We start from the raw sequence: 24,097 nt of genomic DNA, 5'->3' as shown, positions 1-24,097 counted from the left end.
TCTCCTCTTCACACCCACCTCCGCATTTCCATTCCACCGATGAAGTGGCCCAACTACGTCTCTTACGTCTCCACCCTTCTACCAACATTTGATCTCCAGTCACCTGATAACCTGTACTCCTCCCTCGTTGCTTCAACACATGTTTTTACACTCGTTACATCACAAGGCCACACATCAAAAGATGCCGCGAGGTCCACGCCTTGACGCTGGTCCGATGCATCCCACAGACGGAAGAGAAGGCTGAGAGAGATTGTCTCGTCTTTGAAAGGCAGCCAACACCTGCTAATCTCCAATACCAGGCATCCAGAGATGACTTTGTTGCCCTGCAGCAGTATGCCCATACCGAGTCGTGGAAGAAATATATCGACAACATCAGTCACCAGACCAGCGTTGGCTCCATGTGGCACCTGATAAACAAAGGCATCAAGAAGAAACCATCGACTGCTCTCCACCACAGCCCAGCTCAATAGGCACAGGACTTGCTAAGTATGTGGTCTGAACAAACACAGGCAAGCAATCTTCCCACCCCATTTCAAGAGGCACTCTCCATACACAAGAATATCCACACCCTGCGTCTAATGGCTGCATTATTACGGACGGGTGAAGATGACTATGTGCCCATCACTTAGGCCAAATTGCGTCGTGTTCTTGTTAATCAAGCAAAACAACAGCTCCCGGGGATGTTGGTGTCACCTATCAAGTCCTCTGCCTGCTCCTTAAAATCCATGGTTACCCTTGCTGCAACTCTCCAACTTTAGCTTTAGCAAGGGACATGTACCTCGTGCCTGGAGATCTAGTACCATTGTGCCCATCTCCAAACCTGCCACAGACAAATTCAGACCTATTTCACTCACCTGTTTCTGTAAAGTCCTCGAATGTATGTTTCTCACTCGACATTTGTTTTGCCTGCAGGAGAAACTATCACCGCAAATGTATGGTTTCTTACCACAGAGGAGCACACACCACTTCCTGATGTATCTACATGCCAACTTCTACACCAGTGTGGTAGCGTTTTTTGATCCCAAGAGTGCTTTCAACGTAGCCAATAGAGAGATTATTCTCGACCAGCTCGTAGAATTTGGCGTCCAAGGCAACCTCCTGAAGTGGATCCGTGGCTATCTCTCAAACAGAACTTCACGTATACTATTCCAGGGAACGTGCAGTACCTCTAGGGAATTCAAACTTGGTACTCCACAGGGTGGGGTTTAGTCCCTATCTAACGTCCTGATGCACCGCCTGCTACCCCTTCTCCCCAACATTCCTGGCACAACTGCCAACTGCTTCGATGACGATATCTGTGTGCACTCCAACTCTGCTGTCGACCTACAGCGCTTCCTCCACTCCTACGAATCGACATCAGCCTGTCGCCTCATCCTTTCCCCAGAAAAGAGTCGAGTATTCTTTCCTAGGGGTCCCGGAACACTACCAGTGTTCACTGTAGAACACAGTGTCATCCCACTTTGCACAGAGTAACTGTCCCTGGGAGCGCCAGTACACATCACTCCAGCCATACCTGCTCGGCAGCATCTCCATCCTATCATAAAAGATCTCCACCAGCTAAAACAGCGCTTTATCCCCTTTAAATGGCTCACCAACAATGCCGCTGGATTATCCATTCCCTTGGCAAGAACCATGTGTGTTGCCTTCATTCGGTCAGTCATAGACTATCTCTCCCCAGCCATTGGTCAACTCTCCAAGACCTCCCTGGTACCTTTAGAACAATTCCAGAACAGAGTGATGCGGTACATTTTTGAATGCCCCACCTCCACCAGAGTAGTAAACATACAGACCGAACATAAATTTCCTTTAGTTAATGAAAGAATATACGCTAACATCTCTTTCAGCGTCAAGTGCTTCCACTCACCACATCTGGCCCCACAATATTCCCATGTCTTAAGAGCTTCATTTGATCCCGCCGCACACCGCCCTCCACTGCGTTCCGGCGTCCGCACCCTCGTCAATACTTGTGCTCCACTCTACAACGCTTACACATTGAAGTCCCTATAGCAGAGGTTGATCACGGACCGCCTCCATGAAGGATTCCACATCCTCTTGTCACCTTCACAACCACTTCAAAAATAAACCCACCGCTCCTCCAGAAACGATTAACCCTGAAACACATCACCGCAGTGTCCTCCGTTCCTGCCGCGCACCATCTCTATGTAGACGAGTCCTTACAGCCAGACGGTAGCGCCGGCTGCGCCGTCTACTCACCGAATATGGAGCCACCTGAGGGTGGTTGAGTTGGTTGCAGGTTACCCAACTCGTCCAGCTCTATTTACTGCGAACTACAGGCACTCCTGATGGCTGTTAAGCTACTGTGTCAACGGCAACTGAATGGCGTGATAATGTGTGACACCCAGTCCGTCCTACTGGCCATCTCATCTTCACAACTCATACACCGCCCCCTTATCCATCAATTTTACAACAGCTAATCACAGCTCAAGAACGCTCACTATAAGCTGTCTGTGGATTCCTTCCCACGTTGGAATCTCTGCCAATGAAAAGACGGATCTCCTCGCCAAAAATGCTTGTAAACTGCCGCTACCCGACGATGCCACACCCTCCCCCCTCTGCTACAAAAAGATCATACACTCTGCCGCTCTTCTAACCACTCTCCACCGCATGAATTACAGAGCGCACACAAAGCGTATCAATACTACGCTACGACCACTTCCGTCTCTCCCTTCCAAGGTATCGCAAGCACGTACTCCTCGTTCGCAGACACAGTATTGTGACTGCACGGCTTCGCTTGGGTTACAGACCGCTGTGGCAAGTCTCTGAGGCGGAGAACGTGCCACATTATTCCACCTGCAATCTATGCGACAGTCTCAGCACCAACAATCTGTACCACTACTGCCTCAAATGTCCATCAGTAAGAGACCTATTGCCCCAAAGCCAAGACTTAATACATTGTGTCACTTTCTTTTAATTGACAATAATCTAGACACTGTCCTAACTCGACATTCATACTTTGGTGGATGCTAAAACTTACCTCACCTTGATTACCAATATATTTCCGCTTACAGGATGTAATGGAACTGCCTAGTGTGGGCCTTGTGGTCTCTTGCAGTCTAATTCTTTCTTATTTTCTTTTGTTCTTATTATTGCCGTACAGCTTCACTGTGCGTAGTAACGTGACCTGCGCGTCACTCATACAGTACTATGTATAAATAGAAATTATCTACTGTACTAGGTTTGTCGTTCTATGAGCGTAATATTTTTATACAAACAAACAATATCTCCTCTCTCCTCTCTCTCTCTCTCTCTCTCTCTCTCTCTCTCTCTCTCTCTCTCTCTCTCTCTCTCTCTCTCTCTCTCTCTCTCTCTCTCTTACTCACTTTCATGTGGCTTATATTCTCAACGCACACTTATCTTCAGTATTCAATGAAGAAGTAGAGGGGGCAATCCCTAAACCAGCTCTGGTACACGAGGAAGAGTCCATGGAGAATATTCAATGTACGAACTTCGAAGACTTAGCCAGACTAGACAAACTTAGCGCAAACAAATCTCCCGGTCGAGATGGATTCCTGCCAAAGGTACTGCGGAAGGTTCGCGAGCAGGTGGCTCCCCACCTAGTGGAGATCTTCACTGAGTCTCTGCGGATAGAAGTGCCTAGGGACTGGCAGGTGGCAAACGTGACTCCTGTCTTAAAGAAAGGGGATCGTGCAAAAACTGGGAATTACCTCTCTATCAGCCATACTTCTATAGAAGAGAAAGTACCGAAAGGTGTCACTGTGGATAGAATTGTCGAGTTTCTGGAGAAAAACAATCTATTAGACTCGCAGCACTTTTTTTTCTTTGGTGTCACAGACCATGCTTAACTAACTTAATATACTTCTTCCATATCATGCATCAAGAATATGAGAGTAACAGAGCAATTGACATTATCTCGACTTCCAGAAAATCTTTGATAAGGTACTTCATAAGAGGTTATTGTCGAAACTTCGAACCATGGGAATTAGAGTAGCAATGTTAAATTGGATTGAAACCTGGTTGAAAAATAGAAGAGAGCGTGTAGTTATTAATGGGGCATGGTCCAGCTGGTCTCCTGTTACTAGTGGGGTACCCCAAGGATCTGTATTACATCCACTCCTCCTCATTATCTACATACTATAGATGTTAGAATTGTGAGCCGCATAGCTATGTCTGCGGATGACGCTAAGTTGAAAGCAAATGTCGGAACATCTGAAAGTGTAGAAAATTTTAGATCAGACTTCGAGAAAGTGTGAAAGTGGTCTGAGAGGTGGCTGATGCTATTTAAACTGGATACGTGCAAGATCATGTATACCGGGCATGCAAACCAGAGGGTAGCCTACTCTTTTCTGTGTCATAACATAGCAAGTACAAACTTGGAAAAGGATTTGGGTGTATTGATTAGCAGCAACCTGAAGTCCTCAAAACAGCATATTGAAGTAGAAAAAAATCAATCTTTTAGGTTACATCAAATGAGTGTTTCGTTACCTGAACGATGAAAGAGTCTTGACACTTTACAGTTCTCTTGCTCGTCCCCATCTGGAATATGTCGTCCAGTTCTTGTCGCCAAACTTAAAGGCATCTCAAGACTTTGGGGTTCTTTTCCCTAGGAACCAGGAGATTGCGAGGACACCTAATAGAGATTTTCAAAGTACTTCAAGGATTTGATAACATTGACTATCGACAGCCCTTAAGCTTGAACGTGAATGCCACTCACAATCAAGGGTGACATCTCAATTCCTCTTCGTTACTTTTGTGACAATTTTTTTTATACTTTTTTAACCATAAAATCTGCAATACCTGGAACAGACAGTCAAAGGACGTTGTAAACAGTTCCTCAGATGAACAGTACAAAAGACTGTTAGACAAAGTGCTGCACATATTAGTGTAAGTACTAATATGAATCCACGGTAATCTTTCAAAGGTACCTCCTCAGCATGAGTTGTAAAATCTTTTGAGGTACTTAGATTCCTTTTAACTCATTGTAACTCTCTCTTTGTCTCTTTGTCTTTCTCTCTCCCTCTGTTTATATATCTCTCCGTCTCTCTCTCCGTCTCTGCATCGTTCTCTCTTTTGTGTGTGTGCGTGCGGGCGTGCATGCGTGTGTGTGAGTGCGAGTGTGAGCGTGTGTGTGTATGTGTATGTGTGTATGTGTGTGCGTATACTCTTGGATGTAAGGGGGCACGCGCGATCTTTTCTCCCATACTTTGCAGAGTCTAAGAATAGAAATGGTGCGTTAATTCCTTCATGTTCTTCGTTCACCTGGAAGACCAAATCTTTTGGAGGTCGGCCTCCTCCGCATTCTGATAAGTTCCCCTTTTCCTCTTCTGCCCAATCTCCCAATCCCGGACTTCTCCCCCTCTCCCTCCCCACTCCCGTTGCCTCCACGCCTCCCATCACCTCCACCACATCCCGAATTTGTGTATTCCGGACACTCGTCCAAATCTCACCCGAACTGGGGTCCTCGTCATCGTAGTCGGGATTTTTCTATTTTCGTCTTTGTCTTTAGGTTTCTTCAGCGTATCTTCCTGTGTTATATTTATCCCCTTACATACTGGGGGGTCATTTTCCATCTGGATATAGTTGGTATTCTTAGACCATCGGTGGCGTGATCGGAAGGGTGCTGGTCTCCAATTCGCTCAGTTGTGGGTTTGAATCCCACAATCCTTTTCGGTTTCCGGCAGTGACTGTTACCCTCACCAATCGTTCACGCGCATAGGAGGGGAAAGGTGACTGCTTCGGCCACAGCTAGTCAACTCCTGGCGTTCGGTGCTCACCAGCACTTATCCTTGGTATATTTCGTTCATTTCTCCAACCTTCCTATAGTCTGTGTGCTCTAAAGAGTCCGTTCAGGGGGGTGGTTTATTTCTGGCCAATTCTGCTAAATCAACCTTAGCACGTGTCTCTCTTATTTCGCATCTATTTGATCTCTCTCTCTCGTATATATATATAAATTATATATATATATATATATATATATATATTCTGCACATAGTAAAGGAAGCTATATAGTACAATTAGTTTTACTTTTTTAGGATCATAGCAGCGATTTGAATGAATTCTATGAAACGTAGCAACAGCGCCATTTCCCATGTTGCCACGCCGAGGAGGTGTCACATGTGAGACAGGTGGGATGGGATATAGGTAATCGTTGTTGTGATCCTAAAAAGTGATACCTATTGTACTAAACAGATTGCTTTACTATATAAAGAATAAAAACAACAACAACAACGACTAACATAAATGAGACATATAGAGACAAGCACGTACTAAGGTTGATTTGGCAAAATGGCTAGTAGTCAATCACGACGTATCTCACACCCTGAACGGACTCCTTGAAACGCACAGACTATAGATAATTTTATATAAATATGTAGCTTTCGGGTTAGGGCGTCGCTAATTGTGGCGGAGACCGAGGTGTTAACAGTTCGAACCATTCAGCCAACGAGTTGGACCAAGGGCATGGTTCATTAAAATGCCATGTTACAAAGTTCTCTGTAAGAGGCACCGTCCTAGCCTCCTCATGGAGAACGTTAGTGACGTTAAACCGTGTCATCACGTATTTCCTGGAAATGATAGTTGACTATTTCCATTATAAATTTGTTGAGTGAATAAATTCTCCTATCTGGCTGACCTCTATCAACGTTTCTCTCTATTCTTTTTCTCTTCTGAAATGATTCTTAGGTCTAAGGGAAATTCTAAATAAGAAAAATACTATGTCATCATCCTCTTCCCTTTTGTGAACTAATTTTTACAAAAAGTAAAAAAAAAAAAAAAAAAAAAAAAATCTAAAGTTTCCTGGCAGTGCAAGAACTGGCGAATATAAGGTGGCGTCAGGAGGCGCTGAGTAACTACGGCCGAAGCCGTCACCTTTGCCCTATATTCTTGGACTTTTGGGGCAGGTGACAATCACAGCTTTGAATAGAAGTGTGCGGGACTCGAACCCTCAACCAAGTGATTGAGAAACCGGAACGCTACAAGAACACCACCAACACACTATGGAAAGATTGAATGAAAAAAGCGTTTTCTCATTAGAAGCCTTTTTTTTTTTATCAACATTTAGATGCTCAATGGCCGAGTGATTTAGAGCGTCGCTACATGCGGCAGAGATCGAGGTGACGGCGGTTCGAACCTTTGCCACTAGCGAGTTGGACCAAGGGCATGGTTCATTAAATTCCACGCTACAAAGCCCTCTGCAAGAGGGACCGTTCTAGCGACGTTAAACAGAATTATTATCAGTATCGAATCCTAGTTTTCTCATTCCCAGAACCCTAGAGTTACTGGGAACTTCTAATGAGAAACATCATAATTACGGTCTGGTTTCATATGCACTTTGTCCAGTAAATAGTCCTTATTGACTCTTCTTCCCAGTGCAGCGTAAGTTTGTATCCTCGCTTGTAATGGTATTACTACCATAACGCTAAATTACAACTATATTAACTCTATTCTATGGACACTATCATTACTATCATTGTTACTAATATCATCCTCTCCGTGATTGTAATTATTGTCTTCGTCACCATCGTCGTTGTTATAATCAGAAATACATTATCAGCAAAATTATTCAGGTATGTGCGTTTGCATGCACATATACATAAATGCATACATACATATGCATACGCACACGTACGCACACGAGTACACGAGCACACGTGTACGCGTGCGCACACACACACACACACACACACACACACACACACACACACACACACACACACACACACACACACACACACACACACACACACACACACACACGACTCGATGGCGCGGTTGGTAGAGTCCCAGACTGTCAGCACGGTGATGCCGGAGGTACCGGGTTCGAATCCTGCCCAGGGTTGAAATTATTTCAGTATCGCTGAGCTTCGAGTCGTTACTCCGACTCTCGTGGGCGGGGAGTTGGGTGTGTGTATGCGTGTAAGGTCATAGCATTACCCATAGATCGGTCATACGAGCTCTGAGCTCTCTTCCGGGTGGGAAATAGCTGTCGATCACGAGTCCAACACGTGATCCAAAGACCAAGGTGAATACACACACACACACACACACACACACACACACACACACACACACACACACACACACACACACACACACACACACACACACACACACACACACACAGGTACTGTTCTATAACAAGTTAATATCACCATGATAGGTAGTTTTAGCTTCGATGTTTGTGTGACCCGAACAGAGAAATTGGTTCTAGAAGCTGGCCTAAAATAGATCTATTTGCTCATCTCATTCTCAGATTGGAGCACATATATTACTAAAGTGTTTATCAGATAAACCTTAAATGATTCAGCTGTTTGACCTACGTTCTCGTTGTTTTTTCCTCAGTAAACTTCAAAGTCTTACAGATAATAATGATGCTGATAATGTCGACAGCAATATAATGATTGATAATAGTAACAATGATAATGAACTGATAATTGATAATCAATTGATAATTGATCATTATAGTTCTTGTAATTAATGTGTTCTTTTTATATTGTCCATTACGTCAATCTCGCTACTAAGCACTGAATAACTTCGGGATGGAATGGAAGGTGGCAGATCTTTGACATATCTTCGGTCGTAATGGGACATGCTAGGCAGTAAAAGAACTTTCACATTGCGATGCAGTGGAGAGTAAATATTGAGAAAGCACGCAAAGCAACACCAGAGAATGTGAGTACTTATTTGCATAAACAGAATACATATATTCATGTATACTTGTACAAAACTCGTATACATATACACATACGAAAACACATATACATATGCCAATGGCTATTTCCTCCTTACAAAGGAGGTAGCTAAAAATCACACATATACATAAGTATACATATACATGCATATACATATACATGCATGTACACACATATACATATATACATATGTATATACATGAATATACACAGACGTATATTATACACATACATGTGCGTACATTATACATGTACACACGCATAATGTGGACATGTGCATGTATATGTGTATATATATTTACATACACGGAAAGGCTCATTCCCCATATATGAGAAAGTGGGGGGGCTGGTCAGCCAAGCCATACACTCGCTCTTCACCAAATCTCACACACATCCAACACACATTTGTTTTCTCTGTTATCTTAGTTCCTTGTGGATGAAGGTTCATCCCTGTCCTCGCTCAGTGTTCGAGTCAGAAGCAGTGCAGCAAGACACAGAATAAGAACATATCATATAGGGTTATCATTAACACACAGACCAACATGTTTACGTTAAAAAAAAGCTAAAGCCAGTATAGTATGGAGATATATTCTAAACTCTTTTGTAATATGTTGTATTGCCAAACACTGGAAGCGGTTTTATGAGCATGTATCATATTTGTATTTCATCATAATTTTTTACGGTTTTCTTTTATTGGACATTATAAAAAGTATCGTATTTCTAGAAAATAAAAATTAGATCCGTATGTATTGATGTAATACTATGTCACGGGAATGTTTGGTACAATTACCAACATTGCAATCACATAAAGCCTTTTGTAGCTTACCGTTTATTATATTAATATATACAAGGTCTTTTTCTCTATGTATTTATGTAACTGCATCTGCTTCATTGTAATATACAGGATGACGTTAAGGTCATTGGTTCCCGTCACTGCGTATGTTTGCTGGTTTGCCTATTATCTAACAGTGACAGAATTGCGACTGCTTGCCTTTTAAGAAAGAGAAGATGGAGCCCTCTCTATTACTTCTTTATCTATAGCTTTTATAATTGTTATTATTATCCTTTAGTATAACTGGTGAGAAATGTAGTAACACATTTGTAAATCACAACTAACACCACAGTCGGACGAAAGAAAGTTAAGTAAGCGAAAATATATATTTCGATTGCTAACTGGAGTTAGCAATCGAAATATATAGCTTCGATTATTCAACTTTTTCTTTCTTCCGACTGTGGTGTCAGTTTTGATCTTTTAGTATAGTATGTCCTTAACACGAACTCTCTCTTGCCAGAGTAGGACTCCATCCAAATCCACTCCATTCTGGCCTCTAAGTAGTAACTTTCTAAACAACTCGGCCAGTGACCGTTCTTTAAAACATTTTCAGTTATTCTATTTTCTTTTTGGAAAAATTATACCTGGTAATCTAAGTCCACATAATTTTAGGTCAACTTTTCAATATATAAATAAAAAACCTATTTAAAGCTAACATAACCTATGAGTATAAAATCATACAACTCGCAAAGGCATTGGTCTTTGTATACGCGAGACCACGAGACCACAAGACCACGCGCATGCGTAGATACAGCTCTATAGCCCGACGTACGACTAATGTTGTCATAAAGGGACATTAACAAATGCAGCACCAATGTGTCTGTGTCAGATAAAGCGGTTGGGATTACAATGGTAGATACTCCGAAGTCCAGAAGTCGTAACTTGCAGTAGCCTATTATTCTCGCTGAGTAGGACGTTCTAATACCCTCCTTTCAGAGTAGTGCGAATGATATGGTCTCCACGGTCAGTAGAACACGGCTGCTGCTTACTTACCGTTTTCCATTGTAACTTCCTTATAAATGTACGTTTTGCTTGGTGTGATTATCGCTCAACGATGATCGTTCATAGATCAATGATGATCATCTAAAGCATAGGTTCCCAAACTTTACCATGCCAAGGACCCCCCAGATATTTAAGTCCCATCCGAGGACCCCCAGCCAATCAAAAGTTATTATTACCATACCAAGATACCCATTACATTATTATAGTGCAGTAATTTTACTATTTGCATATTCCTACACAAAGAAAGTATAAAAATAAGAATTTAAAATATTTTCAATTTTTTTTCGATTTTCGTTTTAAAAACTTTTCCATTTTCCGTTCACACTTTCTGTAAGCATAGAATAAAGCTTGAATGAATATAAATAGTAATTAAAAAGAAACAAATGAAATATTATGACAGATATAAAAATGTAATAGAGAAGTGCTGGCTGATTGCACAACAAAATATTGATATCACCTACACTATAATGACAGAGAATCAGTGTTGTATACTTTTATAATTATATAGTTTTTTTCTGGAGTTAATTATTTTCCATTGTGTCGCGGACCCCCTAGGACCTTCTCAGGGACCCCCAGGGGTCCGGGGACCCCAGTTTGGGAACCACTGATTCTAGAGCACTAATTCTTTGTTTTTGAATGAGGCTGTTTTGCTTTGACCTCCAAAGTACGAGGCTAATCATTTCAACCGAACCGACAACCAACGCGTTTACCCAAATAGAATGCCAGGTAAGATACGCGTCACTCGCTGTTGGTTGTGGTAACAGGCTAACAATCGCACCGAAAAAAAGTCCTTTAACTCTCGACTCCACGTAATAAACAAACATGACTGCTCCCATAGTTTTTAAGATTCATTCAAGTCTATTTTTTTGATGATGGTGATTTAGTTTAATGTCGCAAACTCCCCATATCAGGCGGCTAGGACGGTGCCAATTACAGAGGATTTTGTAGCGTGGATTTTATTTAATTATGCCCTTGGTCCAACTCGCTGGCGGCAAGGTTTGAATTGCCGTCACCTCGACCCCCGTTGCAATTAGCGACGTTCTAACCCAAGCACACAAGGCTAGCATTAACATGCTACTTGATTTTGCTATTTCGTTTGAGTACAAACTACTTCGGCTGAAATATTCTAGACTTCCATAAGAATATCTCAACAATGTCTCTAATATTTGCATAAGTTTAACTTAGTTCGTCATTCGACTTCTCACTATATGACGCAAGAGTAATTTGACATTTGGAGAATTGAAAAACAAAATATCATAACCGAAGTAATTTCTCCTCAAACGAAGTAGCAAAAGCAAGTAGTATGTTAGCGAGAAAAGCTTAGTGTCCCGCCACGTTAACGAAATGCTATGGTCAGGGTGAGGGTGGTCGCGGGTTGGTTAGTGGTGATCAAATCGTATACTCACGATTGGAGAGTTGTGAGGGAAGGGGCAGTCTCGTACTTCTTAGTTATGGTAATCCTGAAATCCCTTTGCAAATTGCACCATTTACGTAAAATAATGAGAGCCTGCATGGAGCAGTGGGTAACTTTCCTGCCTCGGAACCCGGAAGGTCCGGGCTCTATCCCCAGTAAGTGCAAAGCCCTTTTATGGCTTTCCAACCCCTTTCCAGAACAGCGGACATCAAAGATGTGGTAGATCAGTGTCGTATATGTTATATGCGAGCACTTAATCAGTATGGTATGGTACAGAGGATGTATCGTTCCTCAGGGGACAGGCCGATTGTGCAGTGGATCATTAAGGCTGAGCTACACGTTAGGTAACTCGCATTTAGTGATCTGTTACCCTGAAGTAACGACTCACAGCAAACATTAGTGACGTTAGTTATTACCAGGTAACACAGGAAATCTAGTAATTTACTTTCTAGAAATGCAACTGTGGGATTTAATCTACGAAGTTCTATATTTTATTAGACGCCAACGAAGCAAAGTTGCCCTAAACAGAATTATATCGTGTTCGTAAATCCAAGCTGGGAACGGTTGTGTATGAAATTTATTCTTTCAAATACGAACGCGAGTGATTCAGGAAAGAGGACGACTTCAATTGTAGAACGTAAATAATAAATACAACAATTTGTTACTCCATGTTTTATTTGTACACCTGTAAAAGAACACATTAGGAAAATACCTACCATGCAAAAATTCATTCATTGGCCACTAACCTTTAACACAATAGATATTTATGCATTTGTACCGCCTTCAAAAAAATATTCGTTATGTGTACAAAACGATATATTATGGTACAAAGTACGAAGGTTTCTGGATAAGCCTAATCGCGATACGTTGTTGATATCTATGGTACTGTTTTGTGAACATGTAGATAAAATTCTCTTAATGTTGGTGTCATATGTTTGCTTCCATATCCCATTTGTGTAGTTTAACCTTGATGGTCCACTACAGGACCGGCCTGTCCTTTGAGGATACGATACAGTCTCAGTCTCTCACCACAGTGGCTTAATCCGGATTGGTAAATTTGAACATATGGTGAGGATTGCAATTTAAAGTTCTGATATGCTGGGATGGCTGCGGTTGTAAATTAAGTCTGAAATCAGTGCAATGAGCTCGGCCATACTGAATAGGCCCTAGCAAATACATGCGACGCTGATCAACGCACTTCTGATGTCCGCCGTTGTGAATAGGAGTTGGAAAGGCATGAAAGTGCTTTACCAGTCTTGAAATCAACATTAACACGAAATCTTCATATAAGAGTTGTTTTTCTTTGTGACTAGGAGGAGTGAGTCGGAGGGTATCGCCAAAACGTCACACAACAGAGTTTATCTTTAATTGTGGAACCGGGAATTTATTTTTTATATCACCAGGGTCACATACAAACGAGATGTAAAGGATTACAAACAAGGATTCCCATGATTTGTCCATTTCTTAAGGTTTGGTTTTGGTTTCTGGATCCAGTATGATCATTTACGCCATTAACGCTATCCTCTAATATTTTGTCTGTTACCTTGATTAATTCTAGTTCTTCAGACATGCATCATGAACTAAACAAAGAAAAGTGTTCAATTCGGAAGTAGCATATGTAACTCGTGTGTCACTCACAATAAATGATCTGCCATCTGATGTATTGAAAATTGCTATCCAACTAATTAAAAAAAAAAAAAAAATCCCTTGCTATGGTACTCATAAATATGAACTGAAATTTCCCTAATTAGGCGATAAGGCTGGGAAACCTCAGATTTTCTAACGAACTTGAAAATGTATTATCAAAAGCATTTGATTTGGGAGATATGACACCATCGCCTCATAGTCAAGGGAAATTATACTTTTCTGCCTATTTGTCTGTGTCTGTGTCAGTCTGTGTCTGTCTATATGAGGTCTGTGTCTGTAGCTGTCTATTTGGGGTTGTCTGTGGCTGTGACTGTCTGTAGCTGTATGTCTGTGGCTGTGTGTCTTTGTGGCTATTTCTGTGGCTCTGCCTAAGTCTGTGTGTGGCTGTCTGGCTGTGGCTGTATCTGTCCCTGTCTGTGTTTGTCCCCGGCTGTGGCTGTCTGTGACTGGATGTGTTTCTATTTCTATTTTAGCCTGTCTGTTTCTGTACTGTTTCTGTGTGAGTCAGTCTGCCTGATTGTCTGTGTTTGTCTATGTATCTGTCTGTGTCTGTCTGTGCATTTTTTTGTGTCTCCGTCTCTGTGTCTGTCTGTCTCTGATTATTTCTGTGTGTGCCTGCCTATGTGGGTGTGGCTACATGTGGCTATCTGGGACTGTGGCTGTCTGTGGTTGTCTGTGACTTTAGGTGTCAGTGACTGTGGCTCTCTGCGACCGTGGCTGTGTGTAGCTGTGGCTGTCTGTGTGTACACCTCTTTGTGTGCCCGTCGATCTGTGCCTGTCTGCCTGTGCCTGTCTATTCTGCCTGTACAGTATATCTGTGCCTGTCTATCTTCTTACCTCCTTTCTTGTCGTACATTATTCCTCGCCCTTCTCCATACTTTTCCTCTTTTTTTTTCATTTCCATGCCTTTCCCCATTTCTTTCCTTCAGATTTATCGTCTGTACGTTACAAATGGGTGTTGAATGAGAATGGAACGGCTGTCGTCTTATGTTTGGAAAGGGGTCATTTGGTATGTGTAAGTTTCCAGTTTAGAGAACTTATAAGCTAACCGGAGTAGATATTGTGCGTAATACATTACTTAATAATACATACATGCACATGTTAGAAAACGTAAAAATGACATATATTTCATGTAATATCGCCTCGCACACACAAATACGGATTTACAAGCTGTTCAACAGTGCTGCTGCACAGAAACGATAACAACATATATGGGCTGGAGGGGATCTGTAGTTTCCAGAAGGGTGGTCTGTTTTCTCTGTAACTCAGTTGCTTTAATTGAGTGACACCCAGATGATAAATCTTTAGATACCCTATCTAATGATCTTGATGAATTTTTAGTATATCTAGATTGATGAATATGCTAGAATTATTTTTTTTTAACTGAGTGTTAGTCTAACAAGGCAGTATCATCCTTCCTACAAAGACTAAAAAACTAATAATATACAACTTGACTCTAATTGTTTGTAAGAGAAAAATAGTCTTTGGGGGCAGAGGGAATTATGTGTATGACAGCTGCTGTGATATTCTGAGGAAAAAAGAAAAAAACGAGCGACAAAGTTCCAACATTTTACGACAAATCGTTAAGTTTTGTGCATCCGGGCTCTGGTAAATGACGCTGAACAAATTGACTCCGTGTGTGCATGCCTCGACCAAGCACAAGCTGGAACAATAGAGAAGAGCCCAATATACACGTTTAAAGTTGACACTTAATGATTTACTGTTGAGGCTTCATGACAAATTAAGGAAGATGGATCTCAAAGGCACGGGTCTTAGTTCGAGTTTATTCTTGACTAGCTTTGTATCGAACTTTTCCTCGACTAAGCACAAGTTGGAACAATAGAGAAGAGCCCAATATACACGTTAAAAGTTTATACTTTATGATTTACTGTTTAGGCTTTATGACAAATTGAGGAAGACGCGGATCTTAATCCAAGTTTATTGTTGATTAGCTTTGTATAAAAAAAAAAAAAATCCAGGGGAAACTCGGAACTAAACTAGTTAGGGATTCATTCGGAATAAGACCTTTGTCCTTTTCATCTACACTCCATACCCATTTACATATACATGAGTACGATAATGGAAGTATATTTTAACTATTTATTGCATATTGAATCTTGTCATAAGACCTATGCTATGGGGTAGCTTGTGACTGGGAGGGTTAGGGAGCTGGGAGGAGTAAGGAGTCATCATCTTAAAGGTTGATAATCTCGGGTCTAGAGTCAGATCGCAAACACGATGACCATTGCAGAAAGACTTTTCGAAGTCGGTTCTCCGACAGGAGGTCTGGTGATGAGCAGATGAGGACGATTTTGGATTTCCCCCATTCAAGAATTTTTTTTTTCTCTTTATCGAAAAATCGTACTTTGTGTTCCTGTAAAAAGAGAGGAAAAGGATAAGAAAAAAAGCAAAATGAAATGAAAATGCAACGATGGGAAGAGAACAGAGGAGGATTGGAAGAAAAGAATAGGAGGTAAAGAGTTGTAGGAGAGGAAGAAAACAAAACAAAACAGGGAGACGAAATAGAAGAAAGAATCAGGTAAAAATGGAGTAGAATAGTAAGGGGAGGAAATAGGGAATGAAAATGGAAAAGGAAAACAAAAGGAAAAATAAGAAAAACTAAAAGAGCAAGGGCAGAAGCGAGAGTAGAAAAAGTAGGCTAGAAAGGGGTTTAGAGGAAGACTGGTGAATAAGGATTGGAGAAGAAATAGGAGTAAGAGGAGGAGAAAGAGGAGGAGAAGAAGAAGGTTGTGTAGGAGGAGGAAGATGATGATGATGATGATGGTGAGGAGGAGGAGGAGGAGGAGAAGGAGTATGAAGAAGAGGAGAGGAGGAGAGGAAGGAGCAAGAAGAGGAGGAGGAGGAGCAAGAGTAGGAGGAGCAGGAGGAGGAGGAGGAGCAAGAGTAGGAGGAGGAGCAAGAGTAGGAGTAGGAGGCGTAGGAGGAGGAGAGGAGGAGGAGGAGGATGTGTAGGAGTAGGCGTAGGAGTAAGAGAAGATAAGAGAAAAGAACGCTCGATCAGATCGAGATTCTGCGGTCGGCCCCATGGGGTAAGGCACGTCAGCCTTCTTTACGAGGCAGATATATCTGTGCATTCCTTCTTCAGGAGGGCATCTTGCGAAGGCCACTGGGGAGGTTGCGACTTACGAGGGTCCTTCAGGAGATAAACATTGTGATTCGATTGCAGGAAAGGATGTCAGGTACATGGGCGTCGGTGACTAAGATCTCTAGCGTACTAGAATGTTATCTAGATGAAGAACTACGAGAAAAGTCATCTAGAAAACAGAGCCAAGGATCCCTAGTGTACTAGTATGGCATCCAGATGAACAAGAAAAAGTTGTTTAGAAAACTAAGTTATGTTTTTTTTTTCTTCGTCCGAGGGTGGGGAAAAGGTATCACAAAGGAAATTTTATTTCTTTCTTATTCAATTTCGGAATCATGAATGGATTCCTGAATTTTTTTTTATTCTCTTCTTATCGTTACGTTTTCATTCATGAATCACATTTTGAAAATATACAATTCGAAAATTCGTCGCGGGTTAGTGTACTTTTTTTTTTTTTAATACAACCTCCATCCCAAATTTTAGTCGCCGTCCTTCCTTCCCGTCCCCATCAGTTCCTTATATGGGTCCATTTTCCCCCTTTTCCTTATGGCTGAAGACCCAGGAACCCCAGGTCTTCTTTGTCATCGGCCCCTCACTCTCCCTCCGTGTCTTGCACCCTCGCTCACGCCTCTAAAGTCCCCGGAAGCCCTTTCGTCTCCACCTGTACCTTTCTTCAGTCCACGTCCAGTTGGCCTGCCATAAAACCTCCTCCCATCTTCGTCCTCTTGTCCTTCCCATTCGCTTTCCTCTTCCTCTTCCCCTTCCTCGTCCTTCTTCCTCTTCCCTTTCCTCTTCCTCTTCTTCCCTTTTACTTTCTCGTTCATCTTCCTCTTCCCCTTCCCCTTCCTCGTCCTTCTTCCTCTTCCCTTTCCTCTTCCTCTTCTTCCTTTTTACTTTCTCGTTCCTCTTCCCCTTCCTCTTCCACATCCTTTTCCCCTTCCTCTTCCTCTTCCCTTTTACCTTTATTCTTCCACCTCTTATCCTTACTCTTCCATTCGTCTTCCTTTCCTCTCCCCCTTCTTGCTCTTCCTCTTGGCCTTCCTCTTGCCCTCTCTCTTGCTCTTCCTGTTGTCCTTCCCCTTCCATTCCCCTTTCTTCTTACACTTCCTCTTCCCCTTCCCTTCTTCTTCCCCTTCCTCTCCCCTTTCATCTCCCCCTTCCTCTCCCCTTCCTCCCCCCCTTCCTCTTTCCCCTCCTCTTCCCCCTCATTTTCCTCATTCTCTTCCCTTTCTCTTTCCTCTTCCCATTCTCCTTCCTCTTCCCCTTCCTCTTCCCCTTCCTCTTTCACTCCCTCTTCCCCTTCCTCTTTCCCCTTCCTCTCCCCTATCCTCTTTCCCCACCTCCTTCTCCTCATTCTTCCCTTCCTCTTCCCCCTCCTCTTTCACTTCCCCTTCCGTTTCATCGTCCCCCTTCCTCTTCCTCTTCCTCTTCCCTTTCTTCTTCCCCTTCATCTTCCCCCTTCCTCTTCCTCTTCCTCTTCCCTTTCTTCTTCCCCTTCATCTTCCCCTTACCTTCCCTCTTCCCCTTCTCCTTCCTCTTCCTCTTCCTCTTCTCCTTTCTCTTGCACTTTACCTCCCTCTTCCCGTTCTCCTTCGTCTTGCCCCGTCCCTTGCCCTTGTCCTAACGCTTGCCCTAACCTTTGCCCTAACCTTTGCCCTAACCTTGCCCTAACCTTGCCTTAACCTTGCCCTAACACTTTCCCTAGCCCTTTCCTTAACCATTTCTCTAACCCTTTCCCTAACCCTTACCCCAACCATTACCCTAGCCCTTACCCTAACCTTTTCCCTAACCCTTACCTCAACTCTTACTCTAGCCCTTTCCCTAATCCTTTCCCTAACCCTTTCCCTTACCCTTTCCCTAACCCTTTCCCTAACCCTTTCCATTACCCTTTCCCTAACCCTTTCCATTACCCTTTCCCTAACCTTTTCCCTAACCCTTTCCCCAACTCTTACCCCAACCCTTTCCCTAACCCTCACCCCAACCCTTACTCCCTTACCCCAACCCTTACCCAAACCCTTACCCTAACCCTTAACCTAACCCTTACCCCAACCCTTACCCTAACCCTTACCCTTACCCTTACCCTTACCCTAACCCTAACCTTTACCCTAACTCCTACCCAATCCTAACCCTAACACTTTCCCTAACCCTTTCCCTAACCCTTTCCCTAACCCTTTCCCTAACCCTTTCCCTAACCCTTTCCCTAACCCTTTCCCTAACCCTTTCCCCTACCCTTTCCCCTACCCTTTCCCCTACCCTTTCCCTACCCTTTCCCTAACCCTCTCACTAACCTTTACCCTAAACTTTACTCTAACTCTTACCCTAACTCCTACCGTAACCCTTTCCTTAACCCTTTCCCTAACCCTCTCACTAACCCTTACCCTAACCTTTACCCTAACTCTTACCCTAACTCGTACCGTAACCCTTTCCCTAACCTTTTCCCTAACCTAACCCTTTCCTTACCCTTATCCTGACCCATACCCATACCCATACCCATACCCTAACCTTTGCCCCAACCCTTTCCTTAACCTTTACCTCAACCTTTACCTCAACTCTTACCCTAACTCTTACTCTAACACTTTGCCTAACTTACCCTAACCCTTTCCATAACCTTTGCCCTAACCCTTTCCTTAACCTTTACCTCAACTTTTTTCCTTTTGTCTTACTCTCCTTCTCCCCTTTCTCGTCGCTCTTCCTTTTCTCTCTTCTCTTTCTGTTTTATCTTTTTGTTGATTTCGTTTGTCCTTCTCTCTTTTTCTTGTCCTTGCTCTCTTAAGTTGTTTGCTCTTTTTTTCTCTTCTTCTGTGCTTTTTAAATTCTTCTTTTATTCCTCATCCTATAGTCATTCTATGGTGTGTTTTTTTCATTCTTACCTTCTCAAATACCCATTGAACTTTATGTTCTCTTCAATTTTCTCTATATTTGTTTTCTCGCCATCATCTTCCCCTTTCTCCTCGTTTTCTCGCCTGTAATTAGATTTTATCTCTCAACCCCCCATTACACCTTTATTCAATTTCTCTCTTGCTGCTCCCAACTTTATCCCACATTTTCCATTCCCACTACCGTTCCCTCCCTCCCTCTCTCCCTCCCTTACGAGCTAGCCCATACCACTCCCCCTCCCCTCCCTCCCTCCCCCTCCCTCCCTCCCCCTCCCTCCTCCCTTTCTCCCTCCCTCCCTACCTCCCCCCTCCCTACCTCCCCTCCCTCCCCTCCCTCCCCTCCCTCTCTTCCTCCCTCCCCTCCCTCCCTTCCTCCCTCCCCTCCCTCCCTCTCTTCTTCCCTCCCCTCCCTCCCCCCTTTCCTTCCCTTTTCCTTCCCCCTTCCTTCCCACTTCCTTTCCTGGTACCCCTATTTCCCTTACAGTACTCACGTTTATTCCTTCGTCCGCTTCCTCTCCACCTCTCTTGTACTCCCTTTCTCCCTCTCTCTCCCTATCCCCTCCCATCTTCCTCTCTCTCCCTATCCCCTCCCATCTTCCTCTTTCTCTTCTCATCCCTCTCCATGTCCCTCTCCCCTCCCTCCCCCTCCCTCTCTACCTCTCTCGTCCTCCCCCTCTACCTCTCTCTCCCTCTCCCCGCCCTTTTCATCTTCCTTTCACTCTCCCTCTTCCCCTCCCTCTCCCTCTTCCCCTCACTCTCCCCTTCCTCCCCCTTCCTCCCCTCCCTCTCCTCCCTCTCCCTTCCCCCTTCCCTTCCCCCTTCCCTTACCCCTTCCCTTCCCCATCCCCCTCCCTATCCCTCTCGCCCTCCCTTTCCCTTACCCCACTTTCCCTCTCCTCCTCTCTCTCTTCCCTCTCTCCCTTCCTCTCTCTTTTCCTCTCCCTCTCCCCCCTCCCTCTCTCTTTTCCTCTCCCTCTCCCCCCTCCCTCTCTCTTTTCCTCTCCCTCTCCCAAGATGTTGGTTTCTCTAACTTGATCTGATTTTAATATATAGGACATATTTTATTTTATCCAGTAGTTAATATATATTGAGTTTACTTTCGGTGTCAATAACCTAGTAGTTACGACACCAGATTGAACGCTTATAATCAATCAATCAATCAATCTCCCTCTCCCCTTCCCCTCTCACCTTCCCCTCCCCTCCCACCTTCCCCTCCCCTCCCCCCTATCCTCTTCCCTCTCCTCCGTCTCCCCCTCCCTCTCCCTCTCCCTCTCCCCTCCTTCTCCCTCTCCCCCGCCTATTCCCACCTTCTCTTCCCCTCCCTGTACTCCCTCTCCTCCCTCTCCTCCCTCTCCTCCCTCTCCTCCCTCTCCTCCCTCCCCTTCCCCTCCTCCCTCTCCTCCCTCACCTCCCCCACCTCCCCCTCACCTCCCCCTCCTCCTCCGTTTCTGCAATCTACCCCCTCTTCTTTTTCCCTCATAGCCTTCCCTTCTTAGCCCTCCTTCCCCTTTTCGGCCAGCCGCCCTTCCACAACCTCCATCCCCTCCTCCTCCTTTTTCCTTTACTTCCTTCCCTCCCCTCCCCCTCCTCCTCACTCACTCCTACTCACTCCTCTTGTCACTCTCCCTTCCGCTCTCTTTCATTTCCCCTTCACATTTTTTCTTCTTGTTCCTCTTTATTTCTTTTCCTCTTTCTACTCTCTGTATCTATTCTTCCTTTACTCCACTTTCCTATTCCTTCCCCATTTCTCACTTCTCTTCTTTTCCCTCTCTCTCCTCTTCCTTCCAGTCTTCTCCCTTCCCCTCCTATTCTCCTTATATCTCTCTTTTCCTTCCCACTCTCTTTCTCCTTACTTTTGTTTCTCTCTCTCCTCTTCCGTCCCCCCCCAAAGTCATTGACGCCGATTCCCCGCTCATCCTTGCTTCTTTTCCTCCTACTTTTTATCTTCTTCCCCCCTTCAGTCTCTCTTCCTTTACATTTATTTTCCCTCCTCATCTTCCCTTGACTTAATTCTTCCATGGCCTCAATTTTCACCCACCACTCCCACCACCACCACTCCCACAATCACCACTCCCACAATCACCACTCCCACAATCACCACTCCCACAATCACCACTCCCACAATCACCACTCCCACAATCACCACTCCCACCACCACTCCCACAATCACCACCACTCCCACAATCACCACTCCCACAATCACCACTCCCACAATCACCACTCCTACCACCACCACTCCCACAATCATCACTCCCACAACCACCTCTCCCACCACCACCTCCCAGCACCACCACTCCCACCACCACCACTCCCACCACCACCACTCCCACCACCACCACTCCCACCACCACCACTCCCACCACCACCACTCCCACCACCACCACTCCCACAATCACCACTCCCACCACCACCACTCCCACCACCACCACTCCCACCACCACCACTCCCACAATCACCACTCCCACAATCACCACTCCCACCACCACCACCACTCCCACCACTCCCACCACCACCACTCCCACCACCACCACTCCCACAATCATCACTCCCACAACCACCTCTCCCACCACCACTTCCCACCACCACCACTCCCACCAACACCACTCCCACCACCACCACTCCCACCACCACCACTCCCACCACCACCACTCCCACAATCACCACTTCCACAACCACCACTCCCACCACCACCACTACTCTTTCCACTACCCCCCTCCACCACCACTCCCACCTTCTTCGAATTTTTCTTTTTCTCCTCGTCCTCACCTTCTTCTCACTCTCTTCCTCTTTCTCGTCCTTTCTTTTTCTTCTTTTCTTTCTTCATTCTTATTTTCCCTCTTTTTCTTTCCTCCTGGTCCTCTTGCTCCCCTCTCTTAGTTTCCTCTTCTTTCCTCATTTTTCTTCTCCTCTTTCTTCTTCCTTTTCTTTTTCTCCTCCTCCTCCTATATTGTCCTTCTTACCCTTCTTCTTCGCCTTCTTTACGTTTATCCAGCAACCGTTTCTTCCCGTTCTACTTTTTTTCAGCCCACGTCTCAACCACTCGCTACTCCTCCCATTCCCCTCCTCCCTCTCCTTTGCATTTATGAACCTAATCACGAAGTAACGACGTCGAGATTAAAGAAAAAAATATATATCGGTACTTGGAAGTCTCTCTTTCCTCTGGTTGCTCCTCCATAGCCCGGGTTCTGCACATACCAATATTTTCCTGGACGCCGCCACTTTTTTCCCCGCCCATCGCTGACTCGCTCCCCCATTTCCTTCCTTCGCCTTCCAGTTATGGCGGCTTCTTCCTTGCCTTTCCGTTCTCTCCCCAACTTGGGACGTCGAAGCCATGGACGGTCTCGTAATATGGCCCCCTGGATTGGTTCAGCTCATCCTGTAATTGTCGTTTTTTTCTTAAGCCATTTTTTTTTTTATTCGGGGTTAGTCTTTGCTCTTGTTCCATGAATCCACTACGGTTTCTTCTGTTCTTCACTTACCTTTTGAAATCGCACTCGAATATTTTTCATCTTAGTCCTGTCTTTCTTCCTGCTCCTCTTCCTGCTCCTCTTCCTGCACCTCTTCCTGCACCTCTTCCTGGTCCTCTTCCTGCATCTCTTCCTGGTCCTCTTCCTGGTCCTCTTCCTGATCTTCTTCCTCCTCCTCCTCTTTCTGCTCCTCTTTCTGCTCTTCTTTCTACTCTTCTTTCTGCTCTTCTTCCTGCTCATTTTCCTCCTTCTTCACTTCCTCCCCTCCTCTTCTTCCTTCTTCATTTCCTCCTCCTCCTGCTTCTCCTTCTTCTCCTCCTCCTCCTTCTCCTACTTCTCTTCCTTCTCCTCCTCCTCCTCCTCCTACTTCTCCTCCTTTTACTTCTCCTGCTCCTCCTTTAGCTTCTCTTTCCACCACTTTTTCCGTGTTTCTTTCTTTCTCTCCATTTTTCCTCTTCTTGCTTTTTCTACTCCTCCAGCTCTCCTTATCCATTCCTCGTTGACCACTCTTCTATCCCTTCTCCACTCCTATTCTTACTCCAATCTTCCTCCTCTGCAGTTCTTACTCTCGGTTTTTAACCCTCGAAATTATCGTCCGTCAAATAGTTTTCTCAGCCTCGCTTTTTCCATCCTCGTAGTCATTGTCTTTTCTTGTCTGTCAGGGTCATTGTCGTCAGAGTGTAACTATTCGAGTGCTGTTCATATAACTATCGTCGTATTAGGTATATGATTTGCTTTAACATCGCGAACTCCCCCAATCAGGAGGCTAGGGCGGTGACCCTTACAGAGGACTTTGTAGCGTGGAATCTAATGAACCATACCCTTGGTGCAACTCGCTGGTGGCAGGGTTTGAACTTCCATTATCTCGACCTCCGCCGCAAGTAGCGACGCTCTAAACGTTCTGCCAGAGCGCACCCTCGTGATGTTTGGAGTAAATGTTGATTTTTTTTTATTTTTCATTCGTGGTACTGCCTAGTGTATACCTTATGGTCTCCTGCAATCTTCTCCATTCTTATGTTTTTGTGTTATTGTGTTCTTTTGTTTGTGTTCTTGTATTATTGTTTTATTGTGTTCTTGTGTCCTTGTG

The 24,097-nt window shown here is 44.2% G+C and overlaps 1 protein-coding gene across 1 annotated transcript; it reads left to right on the top strand.

Annotated features, from left to right (window-relative positions):
* Positions 1–488: 488 nt before the first annotated feature.
* Positions 489–1,209, top strand: LOC143034704 (uncharacterized). The gene is made up of 2 exons (XM_076201072.1): positions 489–614; positions 913–1,209. The coding sequence occupies exons 1-2, from the start codon at positions 489–491 to the stop codon at positions 1,207–1,209; spliced, it is 423 nt and encodes a 140-aa protein (XP_076057187.1).
* Positions 1,210–24,097: the final 22,888 nt, after the last annotated feature.

This window comes from Oratosquilla oratoria, chromosome 17 (assembly GCF_046742065.1).
Source record: "Oratosquilla oratoria isolate Oo_2021 chromosome 17, ASM4674206v1, whole genome shotgun sequence".
Classification (NCBI taxonomy): domain Eukaryota; kingdom Metazoa; phylum Arthropoda; class Malacostraca; order Stomatopoda; family Squillidae; genus Oratosquilla; species Oratosquilla oratoria.
Note: the sequence above shows the minus strand (reverse complement) of the source record. Positions and strands in the feature narration are given on the sequence as shown.

Coding starts and splice junctions, on each gene's coding strand:
- LOC143034704 (XM_076201072.1), top strand. CDS start 489: ATGTGGTCTGAACAAACACAGGCAAGCAATCTTCCCACCCCATTTCAA. Junction 615..912: donor GGACGGGTGAAGATGACTAT/GTGCCCATCACT, acceptor TTTTGCCTGCAG/GAGAAACTATCACCGCAAAT.